This window comes from Micromesistius poutassou, assembly GCF_964030765.1.
Source record: "Micromesistius poutassou genome assembly, chromosome: 19".
NCBI classification, from domain to species: domain Eukaryota; kingdom Metazoa; phylum Chordata; class Actinopteri; order Gadiformes; family Gadidae; genus Micromesistius; species Micromesistius poutassou.
The window spans coordinates 8,288,532-8,298,699 of record NC_140289.1 but is presented as its reverse complement, the minus strand read 5'-3'; the positions used below and the strand labels follow the sequence as shown (position 1 = coordinate 8,298,699).

Genomic DNA, 10,168 nt, shown 5'->3' with positions numbered 1-10,168 from the left:
CCTATTTGCAAGTAGATGAACAACGTTTTGCTACAAAAAAAAAATATTTATTAAAATTGACTACAGTGCACACGTCTTACTGTGAGATCTCGGTGAAAGATAATTGGAAAAAGTACACATGTGACATCTAGAAAAACGTACATACAAAGGGGACAGTATAATAGACAGACACACGTATAACAGTCACTGAAAACAACATATTCAAACAAAGTGCAATCATTTTTTGCCACCTGTGATAAAGCTTGCATTTCTCTCTCAGCACTCTTTCCCCTGACTCATGAGTTTTGTACATAGTGTAGCCTGTTAATAATAGACATGTGCCAAGTGAGAAAGAAAATGAAGAGGGAAAGGTCAAATATAATAAACAAAAAGAAATCTGCTGGGGTAAAATAAAAGAGAAACCAAAAGACCGCACCCCACCGGTCCTAGCATCACTAATCCAGAACGATGACCTCGCTGGGCGCGTTGATCTCCAGGGCCTGGACGATCTGGTTGGCCGACGGGCGGCGTGTGGGGTCCTGCTCCGTGCACAGGCAGAAGAGCTCCACCACGCGGCGGTAGGCGCCCCCCAGGGCGTCCATGTCCAGCGCCGGCCGCGTGCCCAGCCGCTCGTAGTAGGAGTCCTCGTCGAAGCATTCCTCCTCAGACTCGTCTGGGGGCGGAGAGAAGGCATGGAGGCTATGACTAGGACATACTGTATATACATATGTACAAACAGGAGTTTATATTGGTTTCTGGGCAAAAACAGCAAGCCATAAATTTGATGATCACCTGTTGCACAATTGTGTTCAAAATGTAAAGAAATCTGAAATAATTATGCAGGATATAAAAATAATTGCAAATATAAAGCTTGGAACAACATACGTCTCATTCCCATAGAGAAAAACTCTTCCAGGGTTGTCTCCAGTCTAGTATGATATGGGTACAAGCACGGCCTGATAAGGCCGCAGTCCCGATACAAACATTCACTTCTCTCCTCTTAAAGATCACTGCCAAAGACCATTTCTGCTGATATCCCACAGTGCTATTCATGCCCTCTCACCTTCGTCCCCTGTATCCTCCTCCTCATCATTATCTACATCATCCAGCATGTCCAGGTGGGGCATGGCCAGGGTCATCATCTCCCACAGGGTCAGGCCGTAGGCAAAGATGTCTGCCTTGTCTGTGATCTCCCCTTCTTCATCCAGGGCCTCCTTGGGCTTCCAGGGCTCTGTGCCGACGTACTCTTCCTTTGGGTCAGCCACTGGTGGGGTGAGGGAGAGAGAGAGAGAGAAAAGGAGGTGCATGCTTAGCCGACCGTTTTGGGTGATGTTTGGTAGAAAACTCACAAAATATGGTGTAGTAAATGAGTCGTTGCTGTTTAAATGGCACATTTGTTAGCTTGTGTGTTTAATGGCACAAACAGGCCAAGATCGGGGGCCCATTACATCCATGTATGAATCAAACGCAAGATGTTTGTAATTAAATTGAAGTATCTACAAGGAGAAAAATCGCAACTGTTGCCAACATTTGCGCATAACAGAGCAGCTCAACAAAATGAGTAAAACACAAGCTTGCAACTGAAACAAAGGCAGCCATTGTAAACCGTTGCATACGCTTTAATGTCTAGGCCAAGTCCTGTCTTCCAGCAGTCCATCATTCATTCAGAAACAAAAACATATACAGATGAATCAGAGACACTATAAACACAACATAAGCCCGTCCATATGACGAGTAGACCCCATATGCGTAGATCCATTCAAAGATACTATAGTCACTGGGTCGTCAACAAAATGAGTCCTGTATCTTCAATCCCTCTTTTAATCAAATTCCAAACTGAAAAGCCTAATTGATGCCACCTGAATACTCAACAAGGATAGTATGGAAGAGTCTCGTAGGAAACATCTTACAAGCCTACTTAATACTCTTGTCCAGAGAACCACAACTACCAGTATTGATTTGGCCTATGAAAGTTCCTTATTCCTTTCAACACAAGCAGGAATGAAGGACAATGCAGATGAATAGCGCACCACACAATAAAACCATTGTACATGGTAATGTAATAAACTCCAGTTTTATCCTAAATGGAAATTCATTCATATACACTGGGAATTATACTTAATGATACCTCTAGGTGGCTAAACATGACTTGAAGCAGAAGAATGTTTATTAATATCTTAAAACCCATCATGGCCACTGACTGACTAGCACAATCGTGTGAAATATATACATGTATATAAACATAATCAGTAATATATAGAGATTCTGTCACAGACACAAATAAATACAAATAATAAGCACACAGGTCTATATTTATATTACGACTAATATCTCAAACAATTGAAAATGAATATTTAACTGAAACATATACTGGTAAAGATTGCTTTGTTCCTGCATGGAACAGTAAACAACACAGCCTATTATGATCTATTGTTGACCTCCACAGTACCGACTCACACTGTGCCTCTCCCTGCTCTCCCACAAAGCCCTCGCTACCTTTCATGTTCTCATCCAGCCGGAGGGACACGCCCACGTCGCAGATCTTGATAGTCTCAAAGTCGCCCCGGATCACTACGTTGCACGACTTCATGTCCCCATGGAGCAGCTTCTTCTCATTGTGGAGGTACTGTCAGAGGGAACGGTAGATCATACACACACAAGCTAAGCAAACACACAAAGCAATTTGTACTCATCAAAAAGCACCCTTTTTTTTTTTCAAAACATCATCATAGGAAATGATGGGTGACTTATTGGCACACAGGGAAAAAAAACACACCATATGACATTCACATGAATGTGCATGAGATGTTTGCTGAATAGTCTTCAGGCTCTTCTCAAAATAAGCTTTTCTACTTAATAATTCTACTACTACCAAATATATTGACTAGGCACAACAACCAGCATATGGAAGTCGCAATGAAAGTGACATTCAGTAGGTCAGGGCTTTACCTGCAGGCCTCTGGCCAGGTGCAGCGCCACCTGCTCTATGGTGGCAGCAGGGAAGGCCTTGAGGCCCTCCGCCTTCCTCTTCTCAATGAGGTCGTTGAGCGACTGCTCGCCGCCGTACTCCATGGCCAGGCACTTGGTCCCGTCCTTGGCTGTGGTGAAAGCACGGAAGCCTGAAAGGTAATGAACACCCAAAGGATCATCAATAACTTCATTGTTAATCATGAACAGTGTATTATTACCAATCATGAGTGTTGCTACGGTCTAATGACATCATCATGTCCTACTTCTAGACATCTTTAGACACGCATGTACATTGATCCATAATCTATAATTTTAACAATTGATAATGTCTACCTGAACTGTGCATGTTTAATGTCCGTGTACTAGATATTTATTTTTTATTTTCTCCTTTATTATTCCTTTAACCCTTACTGTCCTATACTTACTGCTGCTATGACACCCTAATTATTTACTGCTTCTGTGATCCATATTTCCTATCTGGGATGTATACAGTAAAATTAACCATTTATTTATCTTCCATTGTCTACGATGTGGACTGACATTTGTTTTATATTGAGGTCTAGATTGCGTTGATCATAGAGTGTGTGTCTCTATGGCCTTACCAACTATGTTTGGATGATGGATGCCCTTCAGGATCTTTGCCTCCTCGTTAAGTCGCTTCTGGTAAACATTCATCTGCTTGCCAGCGCATTTGGTGTTTATTTTCTTCACTGCCCATGGTGAAGCATTCAACTTGCCTAAGGTTACCCTGAAATAATTACACAATACATAAGAGGTTCAGAGTATGTGGAACAGAGGTGATAAATGTACAGCACGGTACTTTTGTGGAAGAAAACTTATCACCACCATCTAAAATAATAGAGCACTATGGATTGAGTGGGCCACATTTGCACAAAGGTGATACACAACATATTCAGAAAACAGGAATCCTAGTAGACTGTGTGTAAAGAGTCTGTGCCACAGGGCTGATATTTATGAGATGAGTAGTGCATGGTGTGTGGAACTGTGTATGGTGTATTGAACGGTGTGGCGAATGTAGGGTTGTTTGAGGAGCGAACAGTACCTGTTCATGAGGTAGACGTTGACGCCAGTCCCAAAGCCAAGCTTCTTCATGAACGGCGAGGCGGGGATCGTGATCGGGCTGCCCGACACAGAGCTTTTGGTCCGGACACGTTTCGGGGTCTTAAACGAAGTGTCATCTCTAATTGAGGAAGGCGGCTCCATTCTGTGAGTTGAGAAAAGTAAAATGGATTAAACGTTAGGATTTGAAAGAGCTGATACTGTTAAATGTAGCACAGCGACGCTTTTAGCGTCTAAGCTAGCGGATTCATACCTGTATTTAAGTGCGAGTTTAGCTGGTATGTGTGAAATTATATTATAACGCTGTTGTATCGGGTAACAGACACATTGATAAAGTCCATTTACCTGTGTTATTGTGTTGTTGGCTGTCAACGACACGAGTTCCTGCAGTGAAATTCGCGCCGAACTTTAAAAATCTATTTACGTCGGATACCGGATGTACGGATGCCGCAAATGAACAAACTGGACGTCAGGGTCGAAGAGAAAACTAACAACGTGTTGCCAGCAGAGGTCAGCCGAGTTGAATAAAACCGACTGGTCGCATTCATTATTTTAACTTGATAATTTGTTTATTCGTTTGTTTGCTTTTACGTATATTAATGCTTGTGTGTATCTGAATAAAGTGTTTTATTTCATCACGTATTCGCCCCTCTCTATTAGGGCCGAGTAAATTAAGTCCTCTTTTTTGGTTGAGTGTTGGGGTACTAAAAATCAAAACCTGCCGAACATGTACGTGACGTCATCCAAGTGGACCACACAAGAACGTGCTGTCATTCTGTATCACCCAGACAAGCCAAATGCAGTGAATTTAAATAGGCCCATAGGCGTGGTAAAATCGGTCTCTACTCTACACCCCACCTTGCCAATAGCCTCTGGCCAGGTTAAGGTCCAAGGCCACCTAATGCGTTGGCTTTACGATAATCAGACCGTTTCATCCCTTTTCCAGACAAATGCAACAGGAGAACTAGCTCATGAACTTGAGCTAGTTACAATGGCTGCATCAAACTAACCTTGAATTGAGTGGAATCAGCAACACACATTAGAGATAGATAGATCAAAATATAGAAAGCGCACACACACAAACACACACACACACACACACACACACACACACACACACACACACACACACACACACACACACACACACACACACACACACACACACACACACATACAATATTCCATGTTTTGAACAGCAGATACCAAACCAAAGTAAATATAGGCCATTTGACATATTTGGCATATTCTGTACTCTACTTCTATTTGTTATCCTTCTGTCTTAGTGGGGATTTACTACAAATAAACACTTACCTATGTGTATTTGCTGCTATAATGACATACTATGCGTTATACCACATGACATGTGTTCATCAGATGGGTATTTACCCTCCAGCCTACAGTAAATTCAAAAAGAGTCTTTCTATGGCGGTACAAGCATTTCATCATTAGCAGGAGTCTACAGCAGAGAACGCGGTTTGGATGACAAACGGCCGTGGAGGGGAAGACCGGGGGGACTCTTGTGTCCGTGTCTCACCCACTCTCTCTCTCTCTCGTTCCCTCTGTCATTCATCGCACGCTCCCTCCAAGGGAAAATGAGATCATGGTTGTGTGGTGGGTGGGTGGGTGGTTTCTGCCACCACATGTTGTGGGAGAGCTTAATAGAACAAGGCTGGGTGGGTAACACTCCCCTCAAGACCGCTAATAAAACAACACAAGAACGAAGGGAAGAGGACCACGGGTGAGAGAGATGCACTGGCCGCTTCAGTCGCAGCCCGTTGTCATGTCAGGTCAAACAGAGAGCAAGGAAGGGTTTCACATGTTGTTCAAATGATAATGTTTCTCGCAGACGCGTGTGAGTGAAGATATGATATTGCATTGGCAACAACCAGGGCAAAGACAACAAGGTCAAAGACTTGATCCACAGTCAACCCCCTACCTACCAGCCTCTTCTCCTCTATCTCCCTGGGGGAGTCCTAAATTATTCCTCAATTGGATGTAACCCCTATTGGGTACGTTGTGGGTCAATTTCCCCCCCGGGGTCTTGGTATAACTCCAGTGAGAGGTGTCGAAAGGTCAACGACAGTCAACCTTAACAGATCAGATACTCTTACCAGTCGTACCAATTCATGGTGTAGCAGATGAGAGCCTTCAGTACACAAAAAACAAGCCATCACCCTAACATACAAATAGGCCTATGTATATATTTATATTATGTATTATTGTTCTGAAATTGGAACACACCAAACAAAGTGTTTATGGATTAATACTTCTTGAATGGTGTTCAATTGCATATTATTTAGCAATATCTTGGGGCACACTTCATGACCTATTAATAACTATGACTATCAACAGCAACTTTTTAACTACAAGTGCCACTGCCCAGCATCCCACCGTCTGTTTTGTGGACGTAACCCCATGTCTATTAATCTTACAGTACATTATGGATAACATTATGAATAACAAATTAATCATAACTACTATAGCAGTGTTGTCCAAGGTTTACCTGGTTTTATATCCTTTCAGACATCACCAGTGTGTTTCATCAGTGTCATCATGTCACGTTAGCTAGACCTCAATCAAAACAATGTTCTCCACAGCATGTGGAAACATTCATAGCAGTTAATCGCTGCCCAGTGGCGTCACACACACACACACACACACACACACACACACACACGCACACACAAACACAGACGCACAAGTCTTTGTTGACTCCCTGTCTTTCGGGTCAGCTGCTTTGGCTGACGTCTTAGTTAATGTGTTGAGTTCATTTTCATTTGTTGAAATAAGCCAGCCCACATGTTTAAACAAATCTAAACTTTTATTATTTCAACAGTGAATATTACAGCATCTAAATGGTACAAGTCAACTTCAGATATCAAAATATAAGCATTTTGTGTATTTTTTTTTGGAGATAAAGTTCAATGCTTTATCAATGAATTGGTGTAACACTGTGTAACACTGAATGATTTACTCTTTTTTTATTGCATGCTGTACATATCTATCACTAGATATTGTAAATCTATTTCAACTCTTATGACCAGCACAATGCAAACATGAAAACATATATATAAATCAGTACAGAATACTCCTGGACACATTCGTCCAAAGAGTGTAGTAGTACATGTCTTCGTAATCCAAATGACATACAAATCAAGGACCCATTATCCAATCGTAAAAAAAAAATGAGGGCACTCAAATATTGGTCCAAGGAAGTACATATTGGAACAGTTAGGAACACTTTGATTTAGTTTGGCGATCAGCAATGTGTGGTATTTTCCATTTCAAAGGCCTTTTATACATGGCATCTTCAAAGCCCCCGTCCAAGCGTCTTCGGTAATTTGATACATCGTGGGTCAAAGCAAGGATCAGAGGTCAGTACAGAACAATCAGTAAATCCCATCAAAGCATTCTTTTTATGTGTGAATACATTATACGCTACGACCATCTTCCTTCAAACACATGCATGCTTTGTGTATGGAAATGAACTTGGGAAATAAAGAAGTGCGTACTACAGATTACATTGTTACAACTTCTGTGAAAAACGGTTGCATTGAAGCATTCCCAATCTCTTCCCATCCCCTCAAATCAGCCAATAAACTTGTAAAATATCTTTAAAAACATTGAAAAAAGGCAGAAGACACATAAGCAACGCTCTTTGAAACAATGTGGACCAACAGTAATGATAAACGATGGACAATGGCCACAGTACTTCCCCAGCCATGCCATGTCAGGATGTGCATACAGTGTCTATTATAAAACACCCCATACATCTACTATCCTTGTGCTATCTTGAATTGCAACTGACAGTCACCTTAATATAGGCGTAAACTACATACACCCCCCCACTTAGTAAAAATCTGCTTATCCTAAGAGGATTGATGGATGGGGGTGTAAAATATACAGGCGCAGAGCTGGGGGGTGTCTTTGGCTGTCAGTGCAGATAAGATGGGAGGGTTTCCCGGCTGTGACTCCATTGTCTGAGCCTTCTTATCTTAAGACCTCCAAGAAGATGACAGAGGATACATATCGGAACCCTTTGCTTCCCCCTTTATTTGGGTCATCTGGTCACAAAAACACAATCCGTAAAAAAGTGGGAAATTAAGCAATTGACATGACAGTTTGTTTTTGTCTATTGACAAAGGCAATCGGACTGTGTCACAGCTGCCACTGGACCGTACACTTCGCTGCCAAGTTCCTGTTCTACTTGTATCTACTCCAGGTATGAGTAGGTATTTATCATGGAAAAAAGGCACACACTTGGCAAAACCATGAGTTTTCTGTTTCCAAACAGGATCTTTTTTGTTCGTTTTGAATGCTTCTACAACTGATGGTCAGGTGTCTTCCAAATGTTTAACTTTTCGGTTGAGCTTTACAGCTTTACACATGCAATTCTTTCTTAATGTGTCAATAGTACAATCATTGGTAAAAGTATGTCTTCATTGGTTGTCTTCAAAAACCAATGTCTGTATCCAATGTACACTACATAGTATTTTGGTGCTACGCAATGCACTGCCTTTGTTTTGGCAGCTATGGAGCACATAAATGTATTGCAGAACTGTCTTTCCAACTGGAAAGGCAGTCCATGAACACTGCATATCACCCATAAAGAGTCAAACACTTTTCACTGGCCTTTTAGAGTATGTTGATTTTAACATTTCCCCTTTGAAGCCTTTAAAGACCAGAGAAACAGGAAGACGTTAGTGTCATCTCTTGAGTTCTGGAAACTCGGTTGTTCTTGGCTGGAAGTTCATGTATATGAAAGCAGCACTGTGCAAAAAGGAAAAGGCTGCAAGCTTTCTTGGATGGCCAGGGGACATAAAAGCGAAGGCTTGCTGTGAGAGATAAAATTCTGCCAAATGATTGTCCGTTCTGTTTCCATTTTCTGTCGGGAGTGGGGGTGGGGGGGTGGGATGCGTAACGTTCATTCAGATCAACTACTGGGCTGTAGAGACAGACAGAGAGGACACTGACAGACCCACAGTAGTAAATCGTACAAGGCAGCGGTCCATGCGTCCATCTGGTCATAATCATCCTTCTTCTTCTCGGAGGATAAAAGGACGCGACACCCCTTCTACAAAACAACGTCTGTTTCTATGTGCCAGATCTACTTTGTCACAGGGTTCATTGAAGTCCATTTGAAAGGAAAAGATGTGTTAAGTTTTGGCTGAGCAGGGTAGGTAAGGTGAGAGGTCAAAAATAGTTCAAAAGCCATTAATAACATAGCCTAATAGTGCTGGTGAAATTAGTTGCCCACAAAACAGGCTGTTCTATCAAGGCATTTTCTTTTGAGTTTCTATCTATGAAGGTGTTTCAACCTTGTTGACAGAAGGACCCCGTATTGGTCCTGAGACAACTTGAGAAGAGATTCCAGCAACACCTCCACAAATACTGGCTAAGGATAGAGCTTGCGCTTTTGGTGAATCGCATAAGGCAGCTTCAAAGTGGTACACGTTTGTAGCCAATAGGTCTACTAGTGATTCTCCAAGAGTCAAAACTTCAAGTTGACTTCATCAAGTTGAATAACACTCGCACGGTAAAAGTTAATGCTGCTGCTAACAAGTTAGTGCGTAAAAATGGCTGTAAAGCTATAGTGCAGCCAACAAGCTAGCTTAGCGAGCTAGGTGGCTCGTAGGAAGCTTGCAGGTGTTTGAGGAGGCGCTTTGTGTCGCTAGGAGCCCTGCATGCTAAGTGACGCAGGTCACACCGGCATCCTCGACGTGTCCGCAGTTTGTTTTTCCCCAGCCTGGAAACTTGCACTGGAGAATGCTGATCTCTGTACCTATGCAGGCAACGTCGTCCATCCAGATCAGACCAGTACCTGCAAGCAGAAGAATCAGAACAGATCAGTTGTACCTTTGAGTACTTCTTGTTTATTTTATGTGGTTTAATGCAACTGGAAGTTGTTTGCTCAAGGTTGTTTGCAAGATAGGTTGTTCAAGGCATTCAAGGTTTCCTTTGAATACTGAATATCTACGGATCAGCATTTAAAAATGAAGTGAGGAAACTCCTTTCTTCCTCCATCCTCTCTTCTCTTCCCTCTGTTTTTGGGTGCACAACACTCCCTTGCTACATTATCTTATAGACCAAAGTTCAGGCATCCCCACTTCAGATTCAATTTTTTTTATTATTCCTA

The 10,168-nt window shown here is 42.1% G+C and overlaps 2 protein-coding genes across 3 annotated transcripts in view; both read right to left on the bottom strand.

The window, feature by feature from the left end:
- Positions 1–81: 81 nt before the first annotated feature.
- Positions 82–4,472, bottom strand: pbk (PDZ binding kinase). The gene is made up of 7 exons (XM_084483747.1): positions 4,375–4,472; positions 4,013–4,174; positions 3,552–3,697; positions 2,929–3,098; positions 2,476–2,605; positions 1,043–1,243; positions 82–652 (listed from the first exon to the last, which is right to left on the bottom strand). Exons 2-7 carry the CDS (start codon positions 4,171–4,173, stop codon positions 435–437), a joined length of 1,026 nt encoding a protein of 341 aa, XP_084339873.1. The 5' UTR covers position 4,174; positions 4,375–4,472; the 3' UTR covers positions 82–434.
- A 2,406-nt stretch (positions 4,473–6,878) lies between these two features.
- The window catches only part of scara5 (scavenger receptor class A, member 5 (putative)), a 56,636-nt gene continuing 53,346 nt past the window's right edge, over positions 6,879–10,168 (bottom strand). For both annotated transcript variants that reach the window (XM_084483937.1, XM_084483938.1), the window contains exon 12: positions 6,879–9,853. In XM_084483937.1, coding sequence (XP_084340063.1) covers positions 9,720–9,853 — 134 coding nt within the window. In that variant the 3' untranslated portion in view covers positions 6,879–9,719. The remainder of the gene's footprint in view (positions 9,854–10,168) is intronic.